The sequence below is a fragment of the Panthera onca genome, chromosome A2 (assembly GCF_046562875.1).
Source record: "Panthera onca isolate mPanOnc1 chromosome A2, mPanOnc1 haplotype 2, whole genome shotgun sequence".
Taxonomy (NCBI): domain Eukaryota; kingdom Metazoa; phylum Chordata; class Mammalia; order Carnivora; family Felidae; genus Panthera; species Panthera onca.
The window spans coordinates 146,317,670-146,344,315 of NC_138340.1; the positions used below are offsets into that span (position 1 = coordinate 146,317,670).

The 26,646-nt window shown below is 53.2% G+C and overlaps 1 protein-coding gene and 1 long non-coding RNA gene across 2 annotated transcripts in view; one reads left to right on the forward strand and one right to left on the reverse strand.

Moving 5' to 3' along the window:
* The window catches only part of COPG2 (coat protein complex I subunit gamma 2), a 115,369-nt gene that overhangs the window by 24,594 nt on the left and 64,129 nt on the right, over positions 1-26,646 (reverse strand). The window contains exons 15-20 of the mRNA XM_060633159.2: positions 25,553-25,628; positions 24,621-24,724; positions 23,990-24,115; positions 22,687-22,749; positions 22,104-22,243; positions 21,025-21,196 (exon numbers count right to left, since the gene is read on the reverse strand). Coding sequence (XP_060489142.1) covers positions 21,025-21,196; positions 22,104-22,243; positions 22,687-22,749; positions 23,990-24,115; positions 24,621-24,724; positions 25,553-25,628 — 681 coding nt within the window. The remainder of the gene's footprint in view (positions 1-21,024; positions 21,197-22,103; positions 22,244-22,686; positions 22,750-23,989; positions 24,116-24,620; positions 24,725-25,552; positions 25,629-26,646) is intronic.
* Positions 1,234-19,943, forward strand: LOC145715306 (uncharacterized). The gene is made up of 2 exons (XR_014137319.1): positions 1,234-2,497; positions 14,793-19,943. It is a non-coding gene; the product is annotated as an uncharacterized LOC145715306 (long non-coding RNA).

Here is a 26,646-nt window from a genome sequence, read left to right on the forward strand (position 1 = left end):
GTGAAGGAGTTAAGTGTGAATCGAGGCGAAGGTGACATTTCACAATCACCGAACGCGTGCTTCTGTTCCGGGGGGGGGGGCGGGCAACGGTGGCGCTCTGGCACACGGAGCCTCCGCACAGGAAGCAGGGTGCGAGAGGATGCTCAAAACCAGTGAGTATCATAGGGTCTGGTCTGAGAAGACGGCGTGCACAGCAACGGGCCCCAGAGAGAAAGGAGTGGGATGCCGAGGGCTTGGGGGGTGGTGTTCACGATGCTTGATCAGGTGGACGAAAGAAGGGGCCAAGCAGAACGGGAGGGAGAGCGATGGGTGAGTCTTAAGACCTGCACTTGGGTGCGGTGAGAGGCATGTGATCAAGAGTAAAGAAGGCACAGCAGGGGTCTGGACGTGACAGTGGGGAGTGGGAGAGCATGGGTGATAGGAAGGAGTGAAAGTGCAGGCCTGGGGTCAAGTCCTGTGGACAAGGACTTGACTGAAAGGGAAGACAGAAGGGGAAGGAAGGTGAGATGGGGTGAGGCTAGGGAAAAAGGGAGCCTACAGGGAGGGGAGTGGTCAGAGCCAGTGGAAGGACCAGAGGAGCGACAGCGGAGGGTTTCAGAAAGAACGTGGCCTGTTGAGGGGATGGGAAGGGAGTGAGCTGTGAGAGAGGGTCATAGCAGGGAGCACATCCCCCATGATGAAGGGATGACTCCATGCAATGAAATGACAGGCATTGAGGTGAGTTGCATGGGCCCTAAAGAAGAGGCAGGCCGCTTTCCATGGGCCAAGGAGAGAAAGAGAAGCAATGTGGCCCCTAAGGAAAGGTCATAGGAGGTAATGTCCAAATGGGGCCTTCCTTGCTGCAATGTGACAGGAGGGTCACCTCCCAGACAGAGACCAGGTAAAAGGCACTTAGGACACGAGGGATGGGAGCGCGACGGCAAGGAGACAGGGTGGATGCTAACACAGGGAGCAAGGAGAAGGGGGAGGTGACAGAGTATGCATTCTGGTAGATCTCAGAGGTGCCTAACAGACAGAAGCTCCGGGCGTGCTGCTAGCCAGTGAGATCAGAGGCATTGGGAGGGGAGAGGGAAAAGGGGTGGTAGCAGGGGCCGCCCCTACAGCCTTGAATGTCGTGGTAAGAGTAGAACTTTCCGGCCAGGCTCTTTACTACGGATCCGGTGGGGATGGGGTGGGAGGCGGGGAATGGGGTGGGAGGGGGGAAATGGGAGTAGGGGTTGGGTATGGGTCAGATTTAACCGGGTGGGTTGGGTTTTACTGGGTGGGTTGGGTTTTACTGGGTCTGGAGGGCAGGGTTGGGATTGTTGGGCTCGGGGTCGGGGTGGGGGGTTTGGGGTTTGTGGGGGGTGGGGACATGAGCCAAGCTCTAGGCACTGAGAAAACCATCTTCAACTGAGCTTGTGGACTGATTACACATTAAGTGTTGAGGGTGACGACCACAGGCTGAGAAGGTGAGAGAGACCACTGACTTCACCTGGAGAGGACAGGGAAGAGCGGCACAGGAAAGGTAGAAGGGAAGGGTATGGTTGGCAGGTAAATTAGAGGGCCACGAGGACCACAGGGGCAAGGCTTTACAGGATGAGACTGTCACGGGTCTGAAATGAGCAGGAGTAATACAGGGGACAGTGGCAAATGCTAAGAAACACCAGACTGGACCAGAGACATTTTCACAATGCTGGAGGGACAGGAGGAGTGTGGCAGGAGGTGTGAAAAGAACAATGCCGTGATGCATACTGGATTTGTGGCATGTCATGTGTCAAAGAGTAAAATACGGTGGTTTCAAGAGGAGAGTGCCAATCCAATCACACAGCGGGGTGGTGCTGAGATCTGATGAAGTTTCCATGGCAAATAATGGAAGCCTATAGGTGCACAAGAAGAAACTGCAGCTAGGAAGTCAGGGCTTCCATAGCAGTGGTTCTTCCCGAGGATGGGGGGGGGTGGTTTTCACCCGAGGGGGGCTGTGGGCATGGCCCCCAAGGCAGGCCTGTCAAAACATCTGAGGGGGAGCAGTGCTCTGCTCCAACAAAAACAAAACCAAAAAAAAAAAACCCAAACAAACCACAAAAAAAAACACAAAACCATGCCCCGATGATGATGCTGATAGGCGGTCTTAGGGGTCATGCATCCTCGGGTGAGAACCACTGGGTGGAAGGGGCAGAGTAGAGGGCAGGCAGAGAGGTGAAGCTTGAGCCAGATGAGCCCCTGAGCCGGGGGTAGATGGACGCATCAGAGTCGGGACCGTCAGACACGGGGGAAAAGGACCTGGGACCAGGCGGACAACAAGCAAATGGATGTAACCAAGAAGGCACCTGGAAAGAAGGGGGAAGTGTTGGGATTTGCTCTCAGTGGGTAAGGAGTGGAATGCCAGTGAGTGGCCCTGGAGCTGAGGACACTGGAGGAATAAAGCTGATGGAGATGGGAATGCTGAATGAAAGGAAGCTGGGTTATATAGCGTGAGCAGAGAGCAACGTACGGACTGTCCGCGCAGAAGGAAGGGGCAGACGGGACAGGAGACCACACTGAAGGCACGCATCTGGGAGAGAGATGCTGCCAGGGAGGCAGGAGGAGGACCCAGGGCTCCTGCAGGTGGAGGCCGAGTGCAGTGGTGTCGGGCCATGTGGGCAGGGGCGAGGGCGGGAGGGAGGGTGGAAGGGAAAAGGCTGTAGTGAAAGGAAAGAGGAAGGAGAGTCAGAGGGACAGGCTCCCGGAGAGCGCTGTAGGTAGAGTGTGCAACGAAGGGGTCTGAATGGAAACAGGAAAGGTTGTGTGGGGCCCGGCGGGATAGCAGAGTGTGGGTCCACAGGATGTGAGCAGGGGCTGGCAGGGGGAGCGTGTGGGTTCAGTACCGTATGTCTGAAGCAAAGACGACAGAGGTGGGCTGGGCTGAGCGAGGGGTGAGGGAGCGAGCAGGGAGCACACAGCAGGAGAGGACGGCGGAAGCAGCTGGACGACTCACAGAGGGTAGCTGAAGGAACGTCACGTGGCTCAGGTAAGAGGACAGTTCCTTTGCCATGTGTGCGGCAGACAAGCAGAGCCGGAGAGGCAATGAAATGGGGGCCTGAAGGTAGGTCAGGTGGGCGATCTGCAGGTGGGAGAATATGGTCAAGGAGAGGTGGTCTCAGGGGCAAGAATAGTAAGAAAGGGCAGGTGAACGCACCCTGCAGCTAGGGCACATGAGGCTTGTTCAAAGGATATTGGTATGTACTTTATCAAGGAAGGAATGTCAGAATGCCCAAAGGAGGGAGTATGGGGAATCTAGAATTTTGCCTCCAGTAATGGACCAAGGGCACGAGGAAGCCCATGCTAAAGAAAGATCACAGAGTGGGCCAGGCAAGCAAGGAACTCCATAGAGGTAGGAAGGGGCCAGAGGTGGATGTGATGGTAGAGGTGATGGGCCATTTAAAACCTTGCATATGGCCAGGTCAGCGAAGGGCTTGGGAGGCAATGAAAGGTCAGAGAGAAGCCCAGATAAGCACCCAGGGTCTCCAACTGGTTCCCGAAAAGGTTGGATGCTTAGGAGTGAATGTGACATCAGATGGATTGAGTACGGCATGTCAGAGATGAAAAAGCTGACTACAGAACGAACAGGAGGCGGGGTCAAGAAAGGAGCAGATGTCAAGGAGAACACCACTTACTCTTTTGCACGAGTGGCGTGTGGCAGGGGAAGTAGGGCAGGATGTTGAGATGATCGAGAGTGTCTCTTGAAGACAAGAGTAGGAGAAAAGGCAGAGCGGGCCACACAAGGTCAGTATCAACCCAGCGCTGATGTAGACAGCAGTCGTGGGCGTCCGTGAGAAAGCAGTTTGGGGGATGTGAGCTGGCTCAGAGGAGTCGCTGGGAAATGAAAGGAACAGGTGGCACAGCAGAGGAGAGAACCTTACGAACGTACAAGGCACTCAGGGTTGGTTGAGGGGGCACCACGGAAGAGGGGAAGGTGGCCTAAAGAGTTCCCCATCTGGGGACATCGCAGCCCTTGGGGTAAGAAGGTTGGCATGTGCCATATTGAGGCTGGATGGTAGGAGCAGAGCTGAGCCGAGCCGGGCCACCATAGGCTGGGTGTTTGAAGCCCTCAGCAAAAGTTGGGTAAAGGGCCAAAATGACCGGAGTGAAACAGGAAACGGGGCATTGTTGCACATTAAGATGGACCCCACAAAGAAATCATGGCAGGTAACCTCAGGGACACTGGATTGGACTCACGTGGATGGAGCATTTTGTGAGTAGCAAATGTGCTTACAAATGGCAGGGTAGTGGGTGGGAACCAAGGCAGAGAGGACATTTCGCACCAATTACTGAATCCTGCCGATCCGGTGGGGGTGGGAAAGGTGGAGGTCTAGCATAAGGCGCAGAGGCTCCACAAGGGAAGCGGGGAAGGACAGGGGACTCTGAAACCCAGTGGTGTACTCTAATAGTGTGGCAGTAAGGTACACAGAGGGAGACAGCAGGGGGCGGGAAAGCAGGGGCCTAAGGAGCTTTTGTTCAGGAGGCCTAATTCCATGGACAACAGAGAGGCCAGGCAGAGTGGGATGGAGAGTGAGAGGAGAGTCTTAAGCCCTGCCTGCAGGTGTTATGAGACACGTGGCCAAGACTGAAGGCAAAGCGGGATCCGGCCCATGGGAAAGGAGAGTGGGAGGGCAAGCGTGAAGGGCAGGGGGACATCGAGGGACCCAACGGAGAAGAAACGGAGGCAGAGAATGCGTGGTGAGGACGAAGAGGAGGGAGTGAAGGCCTGGTGCAAAGTCCCATGGGCAACGGCTTGATTGAAAGGGAAGAGGGAGGAAGAAGGAAAGTGAGGTGGGGTGAGGCCAGGGAAAGAGAGCAGCCAGAGCCAGTGGAAGGATGTGACAAGGAGACAGAAGATGGTTTCAGGACAGGATGTGGCCTGGCAAGACGATAGAGCGTGAGCTGTGAGAGCAGGTCATGGGAGGGAGCACATCCCCGATGAAGAAGGGATGACCCAGTGCACATACATGACAGGCATTAGGGAGGCGTTGAGAGAGCTGCATGGGTCCTAGAGAAGAGACAGGCTAAGAAAAGGGCCCCATGAGGAAAGGTGGCAGATAGGATGTCATAACAGGGCTTTGTTGCAACTACATGGGAGTGTCACCTCCCAGAGACCGATTAGGTGATGGGAGGCACCGAGAAGAGGATGAAGAGTGGAGTGTGGTGGACGGGAAGACCGGACACTATTGGGAGTGGGGTTGGGGGAGAAGAGGAGAGAGGTGACGGGTTGAAATCCAGGCAGATCTCAGAGGTCCCAACCAGAGGGAAGTTTGGAGCTCCGAGGTCAGCCAGTGGAAGCAGAGGCATTGGGTGGAGGGGGAGGAAGAAGGGTAGCTAGCAGTGGCTATTGCGTGGCTTTGAATAATGTGGCAAAAAAAAAAAATAATTCTTGGCTGTTTTTTATACTCTGGATTCTACTAAAACAGTGTGGGAGGCAGGGACAGGGTTCAGGTCTGGGTGTAGGTGGGTCTGACGAGGTTGGCCAGGAGGGCAGTGTGGGCACTGGTGGGCACAGGGCTAGGGAGGAGGATACGAGCTAAGTCCGGACACTGAAAAATCCATCTCCTCTTACTGAAAAGCGAACTGACTTCAGGTCCGGTGCTGTGGGTGGTGACTCCAGGCTGGGGAAGCAGGGGAGATCAGTGAATCCACCCAGAGAGGACAGAGACATTGGCTGCGTGACAGGTAGAGGGAAAGGTCTGGTTAGTAGGAACACAGGGGCCCGGGAGAACCAGAAGAACAAGGACGTATGGTGGGACTGCTTCACAGATCTGATGATGATGGGTACCGTAGGAAAAGGGACAGCAAGCGCCGAGAAAGAAGGACCAGATTTGGACCAGACGTCGTTGACATGCCTGAGGGTCATCAAGTGTTGGAGGAAGGAGGCGTATGTGGAGGGGAGAAAAGAACACACTGGTGTCAGGGTGTTTACGGAAGGGACCGCGGTGGTTCTAAGAGGAGAGAGCCGGGCCAGTGTCCGGGTGGGGGCAGCGCTGGGATGTGAGGGACAAGTATTGTTGGCAAACGGTAGGCGGCTGGAGGCTGGCGAGGGGAGTGGCACCCCAGGGAGGCAGGGGGGGTTCCCGCCTCAGTGCTCCTGCCCTGGGATGGAGGGGTGGATTTCACCAGAAGGGCCCGTGGGCATGGAACACAGTGGGGGCTGGAGAAAAGATTTGAGGGGTGGGCAGCAAAACATACAAACATCCAGACCTAACAAAAGCATGAAGGGCCGCAGCTGCTGCCAGGCCTCCGGGGGCGCCAGCGTCCTCGGATGAGAGCCCCTGGGTGGAAGGGGCACAGTGGAGAGAGGAGCAGGGAGTTGAAGCTTGAGCGCACGAGGGCCTGATCAGCAAAGATGGAGGCCTCAGAGTCAGGACTGTCACACATGGGGGACCAGGACTCCAGACCAGGCACACAGCGAGCAAATGGATGTAGCCCACGAGGCTCCCGGCATGATGGAGGTGGTGTTGGGATTCGCCAGCAAGGTTAGGGAGTAGAGAGCAAATGCGGTCATCCAGACGCTGAGGACACGTGAGGAATAAGGCTGAGGGATGGGAGTGGCGACCAAAGGTAGTTGAGTTTTGTGGGTAAGAGCAGAGAGCACCAGCTGGACTGTCCACAGCTAAGGAAGGGGCAGACAGGACAGGAGACCACACTGGTGGGAGAGAGATCCTGCTAGGGAGGCAGGAGGAAGGGGGACAGCAGGACCCAGGGCTCACTGCGGGTGGGGGCCGAGTGCAGTGGTGTTGGGCCATGTGGGCAGGGGCCAGGGCGGGAGGGAGGGTGGAAGGGAAAATGCTGCAGTGAAAGGAAAGAGGAAGGAGAGTCAGAGGACCAGGCTCCCGGAGAGCGCTGTAGGGAGAGTGTGCAACGAAGGGGTCCGAGTGGAAACAGGAAAGGTCGCGGGAGGGACGTGTGTGGGGCCCAGGCGGCCAGCAGCAGAGTGTGGGTCCACAGGACGTGAGCAGGGGCTGGCGGGGGAGCGTGCGGGTTCGGTACCGTATGTCTGAAGCAGAGACGACAGAGGCGAGTTGAGCGGGGGGGGGGGTGAGGGAGCGAGCAGGGAGCACACAGCAGAGAGGACGGCGGAAGCAGCTGGACGACTCAGAGGGTAGCTGAAGGGACGTCACGTGGCTCAGGTAGCAGGCTCAGATAGCAGGTTCCGATGTCATGTGTGCGGTAGACAAGCAGAGCAGGAGAGGCAGGGGGGCGGGCCCTGGAGGCCCATCAGGCGGGCAGTCCGCAGCAGGTGGGAGAAGATGGTGCGGGAGAGGTGGTCCGAGGGGCAGGAGCGAGAAGGGGCAGGTGAGGGCCTCGCAGGGAGGGCAGGAGAGGCTGGGGAGGGTCAGGGAGTGTCCTGTGCCGGGAGGGATGGCAGACGGCCCGGGGGAGGGAGCGGACGGGAGGCATCCAGGAACTGTGCCCCCAGGTGTGGACAAGGCCCTGAGGAAGCCCGTGCAGGAGGAGGAGCACAGCAAGGTAAGACCAGCATTAGAACCTGGAGACATAGGAGGAGGCCAGAGGAGGATGCGGTGTTAGAGGTGGCGGCCCATTGAGAATGTTGGGGACCCCCTGCCAGCGAAGGCATGGTGAGGCGATGCGAGTTCCGAGAGGAGGTTAGAGCAACAACCGCTCCAAGATGGTGGACCGGCAAAGGTGGGTGGTGGCTTCGGGCAGACGGGGACAAGAGAGGGATTCGGTACAGCACCCGGGGAAGGACGATGACAGCAAGGGGGAGCAAGAGGGCCAATCAAAAGGGGAGGAGATCTGGAGGAAAGACTAGGAAATCTGCCGCACGACTGGCGTGTCGTGGAGAAGTGGGATGTGGTGCCGAAGATGAAGAGGTTTCTAGAAGACCAGAGCAGGAGAAAACGTGAGGGATGGGCTGAGCCAGGTCAGGCTCTGGCCAGCGTGGAAAGAGCAAGACCGTGGAGTCTCAGGCAGCCACGGAAGGCGGTCCTTCAGATGTCACTCGGGTCAGGGAACTTAACGGGAAAACAAAGGAACAGGCAGCATGGAAGAAGGGAGAAAATCGTGGATGTAGGAGGGACCCTGGGTCTGTAAAGGGGACACCACGGAAAAGGGGAAGGCAGCTTGCGGAACTCCTGATCTGGGGGCTGCGGCAAATCTCAGAAGGCAAGAAGACTGCCGTGTGCAGTATGGAGGCCAGGGCAGGAACAGACCCGAACCACCGTAGTCGGACATTGGAATACCTGGGGCCACCTCGAGCCGGTGGGGAAAGGAGTCACGATAACCGAGGTGAGACAGGAACGGGGCAGCACTGCCCGTGGACCCTGCACAGAAACCATGGCAGGGAGCCTCAGGGTTACTGAGGCGGGCTCAGGTGGACGGAGAAGAGGGCTGGGGAGGCGGGAGCAGAGGCATGAGGGGAGGGGAGAAGAGGGCGGATCTGCTGCGACCTAGTGGGGGAGTGGGTGGGAACCAAGGTGGAAGGCATATTTTGCCTTGAGAACCAAATGTGTGCTGCTTCTCTAACATGGGGCTGAAGCGTGGAGGTCTAGCAGGCAGTGGAGAGGTCGTACAGGGAACCAGAGAAGGACTGAGATTTTCAAAACCAGTGGAGTGCCCTAGGTCTACTCTAAGAAGATAACGAGGGTTGTGCAGGGGCACAGAAGGAGAGAACAAGGGGCGGACAGTGGAGACTGGGGCTTGGGGGACTCGTTTCCATGAGGCGGGATGGTGGCTAATAGACGGGGGTGAGGCGGAACAGGATGGAGAGTGTGAGGGCCTCTGCAAGTGGGTGCTGGGAGGGGAACATGGCCAAGAGGGGAGGAGGGCGTAGGAGGTCTGGACCGTCTCAATGAGGAGTGGGAAATCAAGCACAATGGACGGGGTTGGGTCCCCAGACCCGATGGAGAGGAGAAAGAAAAAGGAGAAAGGATTTGAGGGAAGAAAGAAGAGGAGGAAGTGGCAGGCCTGGTGTCAAGTCCGGTGGGCAAGGGCTTGATTGAAAAGGGAAGAGAGGAGGAAGGAAGGTGAGGTGGGGTGAGGCTAGGGGACAAGGGAGCCTAAAGTGGGGGCAGTGGTCAGAGCCAGGAGAAGGATCAGACGAGTGCCAGCAGGTGGGGTCAGAGAGAACATGGCCCGATGAGGGGGTTAAAGAGTGTGACCCTAGAGCAGGTCCCAGGAGGGAGCACCTCCCAATGGTGAAGGGATGACCCAAAGCAACTACGTGACAGGCTTTCGGGAGCTTTGAGAGGCGTGGGTCCTAGAGAAGAGCTGGGGTGCTCTCCCGGGGCCGAGGAGGGAAAGGGAAGAAATGTCTCATGAGGAAAGGTCACAGGAAGGAATGTGAAAATGGGGTCTGGAAGCAGTGTGACAGGTGGGTCACTTTCCAGAGACGCAAGGTGGCACCGGGGAGGATGGAGAGTGGAGTGTGGTGGAAGGGGGAGGGATTGGACACCCAACAGGGGAAGCGAGGAGAAGAGGGAGGTGGCAGGTCTCGGCAGAGTGTGGGGCCCCACGGCGGGAGCAGAGGCATGAGGGGAGGGGAGAAGAGGGCTGCCTAGCAGTGGACCCCAAGCAGTGGCTGCTCCTAGAACCTTGAATGTTGTGGCAAGGGGATAATTTTTGGCCAGGCTCTACTATGGATCCGGCGGGGTTGGGGTGGGAGGTGGGGTTGGGGTGGGAGGCAGGGGAGGGGTGGGAGGGGCTTTGGGGTGGGAGGGACGGACGGGGGGAGGGGGGAATGGGGTGGGAGGGAGGGTCGGGGGGGGTGGTATTTGGGTGTCGGGGAGGGCATGGGTTTCGGGGATCAGTGGGCATGGGGTGGGGGTTGGGAGACACGAGCCATGCTCCAGGCGCAGGGAAAAACCTCTTTTCAAACTAGGCTGCTGGGGTGACGACACATCCGGGGTTGAGGATGATGAATACAGGCAGAGGAGAGGGCAGAGGAGACGAGCGAGTCCACTCAGAGAGGACACGGGAGAGTAGCTACAGGAAGGGTGCAAGGGAAGGTCTGCTGGAGGGGAATCGCAGGGGGACGTGAGGACCACAGGGACAAGACTCTGCAGGGGACAGTGTCACGGGTCTGAAGTCGGGTGGGGTAACCTAGAGAGAGGCACCATGGCAGACACCGAAAGGACAAGATTAGGGCCAAAGATACCGTCACAGTGCCTTGTGTCATAAGGTAGAGGGGGGGGGGGGGGGGGCTGGAGGGGTGTGAGGGAGCCGTGTGAACAGAACGGTGGTCTCATGCAGACTGGGGTTTGGGGGTATGGATGTCAAAGAGTAAACGTGGAAAGAATGAGGTGGTTCCAAGAGGATAGAGCCGGGTCAATGTCAAATGGTGGGAATGCTGGGAGTTTGAGGAACAAGGTCAATGGCGACTGGTGGAGCCCAGAAGCATATAAGGGGAGAGTGCAGCCAGGGAGCAGGTTGGGTTTCTGTAGCCCGGATTGTTCACAGGGATGGGGGTGGTGGTGGACTTCATCTGAGGAGGTTGCAGGCATGGCCCCCATCAGGCCTATGAAGATATCTGAGGGATGAGCAGTTCTCTGCTCAAAGCAAAACCAAAAGAAAACCCCAAAACGAAAACACAGAAGAAGGCATGAGAGATGATGCTGATAGACGGTCTTGGGGGTCACGCGTCCTCGGGTGAGAATCGCTGGGTGGAAGGGGCAGAGTGGAGGGCGGGCGGAGAGGTGAAGCTTGAGCCAGGGGAGCCCCTGAGCCGGGGGTAGACGGACGCATCAGAGTCAGGACTGTCAGACACGGGGCAAAGGACGTGGGACCAGGAAGACAGCGAGCAAATGGATGTAGCCGAGAAGGCCTCTGGTACGATGTGGGGGGGGTGGGAGGGTTGGGATTAGCAGTGGGTGGGGAGTGCAGGCTAGTTGACACATTAGGACTAGGTCCAAGAGAGAGGAGAATGGCGATCGAAAGGAAGTTGTGTGAGCACCGTGAGCACAGAGCACGGGGCGGGCTGTCCACGCAGAAGGAAGGGGCAGGCGGGACAGGAGACCACAGGGCTGATCATCTGGGGGAGAGATGCTGCCAGGGAGGCAGGAGGACCCAAGGCTCTCTGCAGGTGGAGGCCGAGTGCAGTGGTGTTGGGCCATGTGGGCAGGGGCGAGGGCGGGAGGGAGGGTGGAAGGGAAAGTGAAGTAGTGAAAGGAAAGAGGAAGGAGAGTCAGAGGAACAGGCTCCTGGAGGGCACTGTAGGAAGAGTGTGCAACGAAGGGGTCTGAGTGGAAACAGGAAAGGTCGCAGGAGGGACGTGTGTGGGGGCCAGGCGGCCAGCAGAGTGTGGGTCCACAGGACGTGAGCAGGGGCTGGCGGGGGAGCGTGCGGGCTCAGTACCATATGTCTGAAGCAGAGACGACGGAGGTGGGGGGAGCAGGGGGTGAGGGAGCGAGCAGGGAGCACACAGCAGAGAGGACGGCGGAAGCAGCTGGACGACTCAGAGGGTAGCTGAAGGGACGTCACGTGGCTCAGGTAGCGGGACGGTTCCGATGTCATGTGTGCGGTAGACAAGCAGAGCAGGAGAGGCAGGGGGGCGGGCCCTGGAGGCCCATCAGGCGGGCAGTCCGCAGCAGGTGGGAGAACATGGTGGGGGAGAGGTGGTCCGAGGGGCAGGAGTGAGAAGGGGCAGGTGAGGGCCTTGCAGGTAGGGCAGGAGAGGCTGGGGAGGGTCAGGGAATGTCCTGTGCCGAGAGGGATGGCAGAGGGCCCGGGGGAGGGAGCGGACGAGAGGCATGCAGGAACGGTGCCCCCAGGTGTGGGGGGAAGAGGGTCTCAAGGAAGAGACCGTTGAATTCATGGCAGAACTGGAAGGTGGTAGAACTGGGACTGGATGCTGAGGATGAAGTAGAGGGTTTCTGGAAGACAGAGGTGGGAGAGGAGGCAGAGGATAGGCTGCACGAGGTGCTTCTGCATCCAGTGGGGGGAGAGAGAGTGGAATCTGCGCAGCCGCAAAGGCAGTGGGGGGTATTTGTGGGGACAGGGGAGTCAATGGGAAGGGCAGGGCAGGCCGCTCGGAGGAGGGCAGGAGGGCAGAGAATCTCTCGCATGCGCACTGGGCTCAGGAAGGGTAAGGAGGGCGGTGCTGTGAGGAGGGAGGTGGCCTGATGAGCTCCTATCTAGGGACGTCAGCAAGGCTGGGGAGGTGGTGCAGAGTGGCCTGTGGGGTATATGAGGCCAGATGACAGGAGCAGAGCTGAGCAGAGCCAAGATGCTACGGGCAGGGCGTTTGAAGTCGAGGGCCCCGAACGCAGGTGGGAAAGGAACTGTGTAAGGACAGAACACAGAGGGGGAGGGGCAGCACTCCACATTCAGACATGCCCTGCACAGAGACCTCTGGCCGGTCACTTCAGGCACTTGGGATGGACTCACGTGGTTGGAGTCCAGTGCGTGGGTAGAAAGTCTGCTTAGAGTGGAGGAGTGCACGGTAACCAAGGCAAAAGTGACGGTTTGTAGCAGTAACTGTGTATGCTACATCAGGAAGGCTGGAGGGGTGGAGGTCTGGCACCCAGCAGAGCCTGTACAGGGAAGCAGGTAAGAAGTGACCTTTAACCCAGCATGATGCCCTGGGTCTATCGAAGATGATGTCGGCGGCAGAGGGGCACGGAGGGAGAGCAAGGGGTGGGCTGGTGAGGTCTGGGGACCCTTGTTTTAGAGGCTTGATATGGTGGACAACAGAGGCAGCAGGGCTTACTGGATGGAGAACGAGAGGGTGGGCTGACATCTGCACGTGGCCAAGAGGGAAGGAGGGCAAAGGGGGATCTGGACCGTGTCAGTGGGGTGTGGAGGGCAAGCGTGATGGGCAGGGTGCATCAGGGGACCCGGTGGAGAAGGAATGGAAGCAGGGGAGGTGAGGGAAGGAGGGCGAGCTCAAAGTGCAGGCCTGGTGTCAAGTCCGGTGGGCAAGGGCTTGATCGAAAAGGGAAGAGAGGAGGAAGGAAGGTGAGGTGGGGTGAGGCTAGGGGACAAGGGAGCCTAAAGGGGGGGCGGTGGTCAGAGCCAGTGGAAGGACCGGACGAGCGCCAGCACGTGGGTTCAGAGAGAACATGGCCCGATGAGGGGATGGAAAGGGTATGAACTGAGAGCAGGTCCCGGGAGGGAGCACCTCCCAATGGTGAAGGGATGACCCAGTGCGACTACATGACAGGCTTTCGGGAGCTTTGAGAGGCGTGGGGCCTAGAGAAGAGGCGGGGTGCTCTCCGGGGGCTGAGGAGGGAAGGGGAAGGAATGTGAAAATGGGGCCTTGATGCAGTGTGACAGGAGGGTCACGTCTCAGGGACGGGCAAGGTGAAGGGGACCCCCAGGGAAAGAGGAGAGGGGAGCATGGTGGAAGGGAGGCGGGCTGGCCGCCAACAGGCTGGGCGGAGAAGAGGGAGGTGGCAGCGTCTGCACCCTGGCGCTTCTCGAGGTGCCTCCCGGAGGCGCGTCCAGGGCTCCGGGCCAGCCAGCGGGAGCAGTGGCGTGGGGAAGGAAGAGTAGCAAAGGGGTGGTAGCAGGGGCCGCCCCTACAGCCTTGAATGTCGCGGTCAGAGTAGAACTTTCCAGCCAGGCTCTTTACTACGGATCCGGTGGGGATGGGGTGGGAGGTGGGGACGGCAGTTGGGTTGGACGGGAGGGCAGGGTTGGGATTAATGGGGTGTATGTGCAGAGGGGTGTGGGAGACATTGGCGAAGCTCCAGGCACAGAGAGAAAACCACGTTTTAAACTGAGCTCGTAACCCATCTAGACATCCAACGTTGGGGGTGATGACCACAGATGAAGCGAGGCTGGGGAAGACCAGCGAGTCTACCCAGAGAGGACACAGGACAGGAGCTGCAGGGACGGTGGCAGGTCTGCTGGGCAGGAATCCCAGACGGACGTGAGGACCACAGTGAGGGGACGGTGTCACGGGTCTGAAATGAGGAGAGGTAACTTAGGGAAGGAGCCAGTGGCACCCACGGAGAAAAACCAGTATTGGCCCAAAGATACGGTCACGTTGCCGGTAAGTCCTCAAGGCTGAGGGCGGGAGGGTGCGAACAGAACGATGCTCTCGTGCAGACTGGGCTGGGGGCACATCAGGTGTCGGGACCACATGCTCAAAGAACGCGGTGCTTCCGAGAGGATAGAGCCGGGTCCATGTCGGTGTGGGGAACTGTTGGGAACGTGAGGAACGCTGTTAACTGCTCAGGGTGTCAGTGGCAACCGAGGGAAGGAGAAGGTGACAGGCGGTGCCCGGGGAGTGCGGCCCGGGCAGTGAGCTGGGCTTCCACCGCAGTGGTTCTTCCCGAGGGTGGGGGGTGGTTTTCACCCGAGGGGGGCTGTGGGCATGGCCCCCAAGGCAGGCCTATCAAAGCATCTGAGGGGGAGCAGTGCTCTGCTCCAACAAACACAAAACCAAAACAACACAAAAAGAAACCCCAAAACCACGGCCCGATGATGATGCTGATAGGCGGTCTTGGGGGTCACGCGTCCTCGGGTGAGAATCGCTGGGTGGAAGGGGCAGAGTGGAGGGCGGGCGGGGAGGTGAAGCTTGAGCAGATGAGCCCCTGAGCCGGGGGTGCGTGGGGACATCAGAGTCAGGACTGTCAGACACGGGGCAAAGGACGTGGGACCAGGAAGACAGCGAGCAAATGGATGTAGCCGAGAAGGCACCTGGCACATTGGGGGCTGGGTGCGGATTCACGGTCAGCGTGTAGGGAGTGGCGTGCCAAAGTGTTGTTCCCAGAGCTAGGGACGCTTCAGGACTCGGGCCGAGAGAGAGGAGAATGGCGATCGAAAGGAAGTTGTGTGAGCACAGAGCACGGGGCGGGCTGTCCACGCAGAAGGAAGAGGCAGGCGGGACAGGAGACCACAGGGCTGATCATCTGGGGGAGAGATGCTGCCAGGGAGGCAGGAGGACCCAGGGCTCCTGCAGGTGGAGGCCGAGTGCAGTGGTGTTGGGCCATGTGGGCAGGGGCCAGGGCGGGAGGGAGGGTAGAAGGGAAAGTGAAGTAGTGAAAGGAAAGAGGAAGGAGAGTCAGAGGACCAGGCTCCCGGAGAGCGCTGTAGGAAGAGTGTGCAACGAAGGGGTCCGAGTGGAAACAGGAAAGGTCACGGGAGGGATGTGTGTGGGGCCCAGGCGGCCAGCAGCAGAGTGTGGGTCCACAGGACGTGAGCAGGGGCTGGCGGGGGAGCGTGCGGGCTCAGTACCGTATGTCTGAAGCAGAGACGACGGAGGTGGGGGGAGCAGGGGGTGAGGGAGCGAGCAGGGAGCACACAGCAGAGAGGACGGCGGAAGCAGCTAGACGACTCAGAGGGTAGCTGAAGGAGCGTCACGTGGCTCAGGTGGCAGGACGGTTCCGATGTCATGTGTGCGGTAGACAAGCAGAGCAGGAGAGGCAGGGGGGTGGGCCCTGGAGGCCCATCAGGCGATGGCCCATCAGTCCGCGGCAGGTGGGAGAACATGGTGGGGGAGAGGTGGTCCGATGGGCAGGAGTGAGAAGGGGCAGGTGAGGGCCTTGCAGGTAGGGCAGGAGAGGCTGGGGAGGGTCAGGGAATGAATGTCCTGTGCCGAGAGGGATGGCAGAGGGCCCAGGGGAGGGAGTGGGCGAGAGGCATCCAGAAACTGCCCCCCAAATGTGGGCAAGGTCTTGAAGAACCAACCCCCCTGCCCCAGGAGGAAGAGGACAGCCCACGAGGAAGCAGGGGTGGGGGGAGGCGGCCAGAGGAGAGGAGTCAGGAGAGCTGGTGGCCCGTTTAAAATGTTGGGGACAACGCTGTCAGTGCAGGGCATGGTGAGAAGATGAAAGGTCAGAGAAAGGACCAGGGACTGACCTCCCAAGTGGCCGACCTGAAACGTAGAGGGGTTAGCAGCGACGTCAGCAGCAGGCGGATTCAGTACAGCACACTGGGACAAAGGGCCGGTCAAGAGGACGAAGATGTGGCGGAAAAGACCCGTGACCCCTTCACGTGCCCGGCAGGTGGTAGGTGAGGAAGGACAGGACGCTGTGGATGGAGCAGAGTGTCTCTGAGCACAGTCAACGGGACGAGAAGAGCGGCAGGCAGCGGGGGAGGAGGAGACAACCTGTGGCCGCCTGCGGGGCTCAGGTTTGGTAAATGGGCATCAGGGAGAACGGAACCGCGCCCTGAAGAACTTCCCAGCAGCGGGGATGTCGGCAGGTCTGGGGGCAAAAGGGGAGGCCCGTGTGCTCGTGAGGCCCGATGGTGGGAGCACGCTAATGAACGTAAGAACGCATAGGTGCTGCTGCGTGACTGTGTGACGGTGTAGAATATTACAGAACGTTTACAGCCGAATAAAGCCACATCGGTACGGTGCCGTCACTTGGACCTTGAAAGGACGGCACTGGGCGCCGGTAACCGTGAACGCAACAGACGGCGACGCGCCGTTTATATGTTCGCTGTTTTTCCAACAGAAGGGAGCGGAGGAAACGTGGAAAGAAGTGGCTGAAACGAAATTGGAATTAAGCTGACGGTATACTTACTAAGTAAGCTCGCAACTACTGAGCAACATTATAATGGTGATGATCCTCAGTGCTGCCTGTCAGCTGGATCACAGTTAATGGGATGAAGGGAACTGGGAGAAATACGGAAACATAAATTGTTGCAGAGAAACAGGTGGCTGCCTGCAAACTATGACGTAATCGCGTGGAAGCTGGCCGACTCGGGAGAACGCGCGGTCGTCCAGAGCTAAATTTGGGAAGCGAAGCCTGGATGGAGGGCACCCGCTGCAATCCTCCAGTGCTTCCGGTGTCCAAATACGAAGGTGCGAGTAAGTCATTAGAGGAATTTGGAGGGATGAGAGTAGGTTAAAGAGGAAGTTCCCGAGTGGAAACAGGCCTGAGTGCTACGAACAAGCAGAGGTCTTTTCCCTACAGTCAAAAGAGGGAAAAGAGGAAATGAGCGGATGTGCCACCTTTGTGGTGCATCCTGGAGAGGGGTTATCGTTTAAGAACGGCAGCAACAAAGGTTTGTACCCTGACCACGGTGTGACGAGGGACAGGATGGGGAGACGGGTTGAAAGCCGCACAGCGGGAATGTTAGAAATTTCAGCGTTTGAGGGAAGCCAGGGCGGGTACAAGGAGGAGGGGCAGGTGAAAGGAGATCTGAACCCGGGAATGTTGGTCCAGCTCGTGGGTCAAACTGGAGGAATATGGATTCTAAGGCTGGATGGATACAGATTCCAGTGATCAAGGCAGAGGGAAATGGTGGTTGAACAGTAATTTCGACCTATCCTACTTTTTAAATATCTGAGTAAAAACACAGATTATGTGCTTAGCTTGGAAAAGGGCAAAGTTTCCCGAGGGGCCATGGATAAGGATCCCTGTGAGTGGCCGGAGGTGGGTAAAAGTGAACAACTCTGATGCAGATTTTACTTAATTGAAACTGTTCATAGTGTCGGGAGTTATATTATTAATATCGAACACCAAGTAATAGAATGGAGACCACAGATTCGTAAGAGGTAGGAGCCCATCGGAATCCTGCGGTAGCTCAAGAGCAGACGGAGGTTAAGGAGGTGCAGGTACCAAGTCGAGCACAGTTACGAATTGTTATGTGGGAGGCGGCGTCCCTAATGACAGAGAAAAGAGGCTCCTACACCTGTACTATTAAACTGGATCTTCGGATGGGTATCTTCTGTTGAAGACTTTTTAAGTGAGTTATTTAAATGAGGGAAAATGCTTTGAGACGAGAACTGTGATGCACTCAAGGCCTGACAGTCCGATAATAAAAGCAATATAGGGGGCCACAGTGGTTGTGAATCATAATGGAACAAAAAGCTCAACAGGCAGGGGGCATCCTAGAGGTCGGGTGGGGGAAACAGTCCTAGAATGTTGCACATACCCGTAGTCTGTGCTCTCGGGGTGCAATAAACCTTCAGAGGAAAGCAAGTTGCTGAATGGGAAAGGGTGCTAAGAAAGAACGCTGCCCTGAAGGCTTTTCTAAGCACATCCGCATAAAGGAGGAGTGGCTAGAGGACCGAAGACGGTAGGACTAACTGAATAGAGACCTGGGATAATGGTCAGCTTCCCACAAACGGCCCGTGCATTGAGGGGAGGATTTATGGGACCATCTTGATGTTGGGCTCGAGTACATTTTATCAGATGGCGTTTAGATTTTTTGCCCACATATAAAGTAAGGGGGAGCGAGCAAGTTTAAAGATATAGCACAGACCAAGATAACCGTGGGAACCACTTCCTGGAGGTCAGAGGGTATGTCCTATGAACTGTGGAAGACTTGATTTTGAAGAGGATAAAGGCAGAAAGTGCATAGTTCCATGACCGAAACAACAACAGCTTCTGTATATTGAGTGTTTACTATGTGTCTGGCACCATGCTAATCACCTTAGTTAGTTTCATTTCATCTTTACGACAATCCTAACGAGCTTATGGAAATCTAAGAATTTGTCCAAGTTACCCAGTCCGTATGTAGCAGATCCAGATCCCAATCTGTCTCTCCCCAAAACCTATATTCCTTTCTATTATGATATACAGTTTTCAAGTTGAAAAAAATCAGTCTGTAGAATTTCTGTGTGTGTGTGTGTGTGTGTGTGTGTGTGTGATTGTATGGAAAATATACTTTTTGAAATAAGTAGAAGTGATATATAGATCTTCAGGTGATTAGAAAAATTCACAGTATTTGCAATGGGGAAAACACAAAAAAAAAAAAAAAAGAAAAAAAAAAGAAAAAAGCAAAAAAACAAAAACAAAAACAGGGTGGTGGTGGTGGTGAAAGACTCTTATTACCATCTATGTCCTGGTATTTCACTTCTGTTCTTTGCACAGCAAAGACTTTGAATTGGCCATAGGTTAAAAATGTTAGAGTTTCTGACCAAGACTAAAGGATAGAAAGGAGTTTGATTTTAAGCAGGTATACGATGGGTCGACTAAATATCGACTACTAACAATTAAATTTTAAAAGTCCGACTGTTGAGACAAAACTCCATTTCTTTTCTCCAAGACGCAAGGACAAGAGTTTATAACTATAAACAGTTTAACACCAATCGGAACACCCTTTGCCAAGTTTAGCAGAAAACAAAGAAAACTTCTCCAAGTGCCAAATTTTTATGAACAAAATACTAACACACCATCAAGCAAAAGAGTCCATAGCCAGCAGACCAAAGGTTGAAACCTCTGGGCTAATTTGTAAGATCTGTGTTTTCAAAATAAAGTAACTCCTTAGAAAGGAGGGGTGAGGAAACCTTCCCGATACTTCCTCTCTTGGTAGAAATGTTTTTTCTTATCGTGGTTTGCTCCTGTACAATGTAATTTCTGTACTTTCAATATCGTTGTTTTCTGTATTTTGATATTGTAAAGTTGTATCTGTTGTATTCTGTTAAGACAACTCCCTGGGGTGTGAGGCACCTGACTTAGTTATCCAAGCGAGCCTGGGGAATTGGGAGGAGCTCGCACTCTCAGCTGGGAAGGGCTTGATTCTTCAGCGAGTTCAGCATTTTGCTTCCCTTTAAAATTAAGTTGCAAAGTAACGGCATCCCTTAAAAACCAGAAACCTTAGAAGTACAATAAGGGGAGGGCTTTTGAGAAAAGGAGAGGTGGCTATTGGGGGGAAAAAAAACAATGATGCAGCGCAGTTTCCCAGGATGATGGCTGAAGCCCAGGGCTGTGTTAAGCCTGGGCCCAGATACTGGTTTGGACCAAGGGAAAATAAAGCTAGCTTTACTGAAGAGCACAGTACAGCCAATTTCATTGGTGGCTGGTGGACGTACTTTAGACAAATGTAACCAGAGGGAAACAGACCAGGAGAGCAAGTGAAGCCGGAAGGGGATGGAGCTAGAGGAACTTCATAAAGGGATCAAGGAGGTAATTAGAAGTCAAAGCCAGATGGCCTAATGCTTGAAGGAGAAATACTGAAGGCCAGATAAGAAAGTGCCTTCCTACCCAGGGGGTTATGGATCCGGGGTGGTTGCAGGATAGACGTGTAGGTCCGACTAGGGCCAGAGGGAACCACCTGGGATTCAGACCCAGCAACGGTGCCAACTTGAATCTACCTCGTGCTAGAGTGAGTAGCCTGGTCTATCGTCCGACGCAGAGGAGATTGGGCAGGGGCTCCCAGAACCAACATCTGAAAAGGGAGTTGGGAGAGGGGCTAAGAGAAGGCAGGTTAAGCCCCAGACGGAACTGAATGATGACCAGGGATAACTATTTACTAGTACTTTTACGATTTCTTGTAACTCTGTAACTTCCCCAGTATTTGTTAATTTTGTTAACTTCTGTTTTTTCCTGTACCGGTAGTAAAAATTGTTCTTTCGTGTACTGGTAGTAAAAATTGTTTTTTCCTGTACTAGTAATAAAAATTGTTGAAAACATCAATGCGATACGTGTGCTTATTTCCGTAAAAACTGGGTAACAGTGTCGGAGTGAATCCGAGAAGAGCTCAGGTGGGAAAACGGGAAAAGAAAATCAAGTGCGATAAATACTTGACATTCATTCAGAGAGGTCGGTCACAAGACCTCAAACCCCAAGTTTGTACATCCTGTTGGCCCTAGCCGTTGGCTCCCCTTCAGAGGTCTCCCCACCCCTCCCTCAAGAGCGCATATGGGCCAAGGAGAGACTTCCAGTGCCCTTCCCAAATGTGGAGATACAGAGGCTGGCTAAGCCACTCGTCAGGATGAGTCATACTCTCAGACTTGTGCCGTAGGACCCCCCAGAAACGATGATCTTAAAATGCCATGGAGCTACCGAATACAAAGTCCTTAGGAGGCCCCCGAAAAAAATCTTGAGAAGTAGGCTACGATCCTTCACAGGCGACACCAGGTACACGAACCCTCATTCGTGGTCACACTGTTACGACAGAAAGCACGGGTTCCTTTCGGAGCTACCGCCGTATACGTTCAGTTTAAACGTCCCGCGAGTATTACTTAGAGACCTGGTTATAAAATTGGTGTTTCTGCAGGAGCTAATTTTATCAATATAAATATACCATCATTGTCATTGCATGTAATTCTGGAAGAGGACCATATTCCTGACCCCCAAACATCTGCCCAGACGTTTAAGAGCTCAAGTTGCCCTGCGTTCTGAACCTTATCTCCTCCCTCCTGTGGGTTGGTACCTGCTGTCGAATCATCATCAGGCAAACGGACAAGAGTGTAACATATTCCTGGTTGGTTATAAGGGAGGCTGGGGGCTGGGATGCAGCACAGCACTTCGTAGGAATCTGATGGTTCCACCTGCACTGTCACCTTCTCCAGCAGCTGGTCATTGAGAGTATTGGTGCATTCAAACTGAAAAGTGAGCACACAGAAAAGCTATGGTGGAGAAGAACTGATTTCCAGCAAGTTGTTCCTTCCCACCCATAATCCACAGCTCTGTTCTGGGACCCACTGTCCCTTTCCTCTCTACACTGTCCTGCAGGTCCCCTCCTAAGACTTCCCTCGAGGCAACACGACAGCCTTGAGTTCTTTTTGTTTGCATTATTTATCAGTTTTTTGCTTCTTCCTGAGACTGAGGTCTACTGAACAAGACAGTAGAAGGCTGACAGCTAAGAGGCAAACTGAAATCCAAGCTCTTGGAACAAGCCACTTAATTTACCCTGATGTTAAATGAGGATTATTTTTTTTTTAATTTTTTTTAATGTTTATTTATTTTTGAGACAGAGAGAGACAGAGCATGAACAGGGGAGGGGCAGAGAGAGAGGGAGACACAGAATCTGAAACAGGCTCCAGGCTCTGAGCTGTCAGCACATAGCCCGACGCGGGGCTTGAACTCACGGACCGTGAGACCATGACCTGAGCTGAAGTCGGACGCTCAACCAACCGAGCCACCCAGGCGCCCCGAGGATTATTTTTTAATAGGTTATATACTTGATGTTGTGCCAGCTACTTCAGACATTTCGGTTTTACGTCCTTTTAAAGTTTAACCATCATTGATTTTGAGATTGAAAAAAATAAAAAATAAATAAAAAATAAAAAAATAAAAATAAATAAATAAATAAATAAATAAATAAAGTTTAACCATCATACGAAGGCATTTCTACAGTACTGAGTCAGGAAAAAAACCCCAGAAATGAGGCCAAGTTACTGCTCAGTAAAATCATAATCATAAACTAGAATCATACACCAAAGGGGAGTCGATACTCATCTCTAAAGCACACGGAGCCAGGGCGGGAGCCACGGATAGCCCTTCTCTCACCTGGAACACGATGTGATCGGTAAACATGTGCTTGATACAACGAACAAAATATTCTGTCTCTGCTTCTGTAAGTTGAACAGGCTCAGAAGACTTGAACAAGGGTCCTAGGTTCATAAACTCGGGAACGGCGGCCAATTGTTCTTTCAAGGAAAAAAAAAAAAAAGAGAAGAAAGTCACAGAGGAAAAGACATGCCTCTGGGCGCCTCAAATGTTTTACGTTTCCACTGCTTCACTAACAGTTGGAAGGCTCTACTAGAATGTCCCCGAGCGTTAGTGAAGTAATCTTTTATGAGAGTTTATCTATTGAATTACTACAAAGAAAAATAAATTCCTAGTATTGTAAAATTTGAGTTCCCCATTAACCGAGACACCTAGTAAGAACAACTCTCCCAGTTAGTGACTTAGCAGTTGGAAATTGAAAAGTCCCAGGGATTCCCGGTAGCCGCCACTTATGACGATAAATGATTCGCACAAAGGTTTCCAGGGCTGAGAATTAATCAACTTGAATAAAAGTAGCGGACTTCATTATATTTACTGTGCCTGGGGTGCGAGACTATTACTTCTACCCATTAAATCATCCTACCTTGGAAAATGTCTTGCCTGGAAGGAGCCAGCTTCTCTGGCTTGGTAGCCACGAGTGTGATTTCTGCAAAGACAGATGTGAACAGTCAAATGAGCCTCCCGCCCACTGTCAAGCTAAAAACGTAGACAGAAACTTCTAGCGGATGTACAAGGAGCTATTCCCTAAATTATACCAGTCGGTTCTCTGTCCCCCTTTTCAGAGAGATGCTCATATTGAAATGTATTTAGTGAATGTAGTTTGTGAAATAATCAGTGGGCCTAAAACTCCAGAATTTTCTTTAAAGGGACCAGGATGTCCCAAAAAAACCAAACTACTAAAAGGCGCAATTTACACAACAGACCTCATGACCGAGACAGAAAGATGAGTTGTGTCATAATAGAAAAACTGAGAATGTGGAAGGTTAGAAGATATCTCTCCTCCTCACCTTGAGCCACTAAACTCTTTTCTTTTTTGAGTTTTAAAGTGAGATATTCTTTGGGAATATTTTTTATGAGCTTGTGCCATACATTGTTTCACAACAAGCCTCCAGTAGCAAAATTAAGAATTTCCCAATCTCAGAAAATAAAAAACGGCAGCTGGCAGCATAGTCACTGCCCTGAGACACGCAGTGACCACGAACTTCACACGCGGGAACACTTAGCAGCGAAAGAAGAAAAAACTCAATCTGGGTCATGTTTCATACTCTAGGAGAAAACCAGGAAAAAACTTTTAAAAACCCTAATTAAAAAAATACATCCGGGGCGCCTGGGTGGCTCAGTCGGTTGGGCGTCCGACTTCGGCTCAGGTCATGATCTCGCGGTTCGTGGGTTCGGGCCCAGTGTCGGGCTCTGTGCTGACAGCTCAGAGCCTGGAGCCTGCTTCCAATTCTGTCTTCCTCCCTCTCTGCCCCTCCCCCACTCACGCCTCTGTCTCTCTCTCAAAAATAAAGATTAAAAAAATAATAATAATAAATAAAAAACACACCCAGGGGCGCCTGGGTGGCTCAGTCGGTTAGGCCTCCAATTCTTGATTTTGGCTCAGGTCATGATCTCACAGTTAGTTCGTGGGTTCAAACCCCACGTCGGGACTCTGTGCTGACAGTGCAGAGCCTCCTTGGGATTCTCTGTTTCCCTCTCTCTCTGCCCCTCCCTGCTCTCTAAATAAATAAACATTAAAAAAAAAAAATCCATGTTAAGTTCCATAAGATTCAGGAGCGACGATTAAACAAATCAAAGAAGTCTTTGTGAAAATATACTAACAGCGTATTTCACTGGTGCAAAATCACTCACACATAGGAAAACGAACAGCAAAGTGTTCCCGTTACCTGCTTTCTGTTCAAAGACAGGAGCCATAGCAAGAGGAATGGATTTCATGTCAAAGGGCTTTTCTGAAGGCTCCAATGTGTACTGGTGTAAGGCTTTCTCCATCCCCGGCACAGAGACAGTGAGGCCTACAAAACAGAAATCTCAGCATTCTAACTCCTTGCCCATCCTAGGATCCAGACAGGCCCAGATGTGTAGTATTTATCTAAGCTTTCTGAAGAAAGAGAAGGATGAAGCCACAGACTTCGTAACTTAAATGGTTCAAAATGAAGCTGTCTTATAAGACTGCCTTCTAATTTTGCCCAAGGAAGCATGGGAGCAGAGCATCAAGATATCCAACAAATCAGAAGTCCCTTCCAGGAAAGAAAGCAACTTAGCCACGTGGGAACAACCGTAACATAGAGGGAAAAGGTAGAGCCAGTCCAGGGGAAGTTCAAGGAGAACCAGCAACAAGCAGTGCTCTCCGGGCCCTTACATACTTTCGGTGCCCCTAGAAACGGAAGCGCATGCAAAGACAAACGACAAGCATGTGCCTGGTGAAGTCGGCTCTTAATGCAGATCACAAGATAATGCTTCCAAGATGCCATCTGGGGACCAAAAACGTATTTGTCTCCATTCCTGGCTCTCACTGACCGTTGAAGATGTAGGTAGCATTCAGTGACATCTGCCTCTGCTGCAGCACATTCAGGTAGAAAGTAGCTCTGTCCCGAACCTCATCATCAGTATCCATCATGCACCTGTCCAGGGGACACAGAAGAGGCACGTCACAGCACCCTCGGATTTTCCGAGAGCTTTCCTTCCCACCATACCCAAACGACACAGAGCAGGCTGTCCGACACTACCTTTGGAAAAGAGCTCAACAGCCAACAGTGGATCCTACAATCTCCATAAATTTGGGAGACTGTCCTGAACTGGTAAAGAAATAGGGTCTTTATGAACCAGAAGCACTACGTAAGCAGGCATTAAAATGATTAGGAAGAATACAAAAACATGAGCTAGCAGGTTGGAGTCTAGTCTTGAATATGCAGCCACATGACCCTGGTAAAGACTTAGACTTCCTCATCATTAAGAGATGGGACTATTACGCGTTCTAAGGATACTAAAAAGGATTCAGAATCCAGCCACTGTTACTACTCAAATGGCAATTTGTTTTATTTCAGCCAGCCAGCCTTTAGCTTATAATTTTTCTGCTTCAATTATAAGATGTAATCACCGAGTATTTGCTAAAGCAGATCTTTTCCTCATCAAATAGGGAACCGTGGAAACCACGAAAAGCTGATTTTTCAACTCTCCATAGCGAATCACTTTGAGGTTGGCCCCTACTCTGCAAATTGAGGCACATATATTTAAGTCACTTCCTCAAACTCCATGGGAGAAAGTCAAAATGAAATCTACGTGTGCACACACAATTACTAGAAAGATAACAAAAATGCCATTCGCCCCTGACTTACTCCATCAGTTCTACTCTTGGGCTCCACGGAACATTTGATATGGTACAAGGAAGCATTGTCTGTTCAGTCATATGGCATCCTTAAAAAAAAAAAAAAAAAAAAAGACATACTTACCTTTGTAAGAGGACAAGGATGCTTGGGAGAAGATTCTCATTCTGAGCCCCAAATTTAGCCAAAGCACTCACAGCAGCTACAATGAAGCATAAAACAGAACAACATAAATACTGTATTGGTGTCTCAGGGGTACGCAGTAATTATTCAAAAAACAAAAACCAAAAACCAAAAAAAGAAGCTTCCCCGTGTTCAGTGGGAATAAACTCTCTTAATTTGTGTACTTCTTGATTTTATCTCTTTGACCCGTTTAAGCCTAACTAGAAATCTGCAGGCCCAAGACAGCTATGGATAGGAAAATTCTCTATGCACTGAGAAAAAAGAATCATGTGTGTGTATGTGTGTATATATATATATATATACGTATATATATATATATATATATATACATACATACATACGTGTATATATATATATGTACGTATATATATATATATATATATATAGGCCTTCCTCCACTCTGACCACAGCCCCCTGTATACCACAGTGACGTAATTAAGCTCTAACACAAACAACCAACCCCAAGCATAAAAAGCAACTCTACTATTAAATTCACTCCATTCAGGAAAAGATTTATTGCTTACCTAACTTTTGTCGGGAGTGGTGCCGGGGGTAGAAAGAGAAAAGACACAGTCCCTGATCTCAGGGAGTTGGACTCTAGTGGAGAAGACAGGTAAGTAAAGAGACAATGACAACGTGGTAAAGTCCACGGCAGAACTACATCCAGGATGCTACGTGAGAAGAGAGAGAGAGGAGCCTAAATCAGAACTGCTGGAGAAGTGACCCAAGGATGGACGCTTGCCACCTGCGCTAAAACTTGAGGGGACAAGTCAAGTTAGCCAGAGGGAAAGGGCGGGGAAGGAGCGCCACAGGCAGAGAGAACAAATCCAAGGCGGGGCGAGGCAGTGACACGACGGAACAGGTACGCTTGAGCCTCACGCTTCTTATGACCGGACATCGAATACAGGGCACACCTGCGTATTTGTAACAGGGCGCATTACGAACTGGCTGTTCGTAAGCAGACTCTGTGCGCCAAGGCCATTTTGGAAGCCGAGTGTGGAGAACAGACTGGACGCCTGTGAGACTACCAGGCAGTC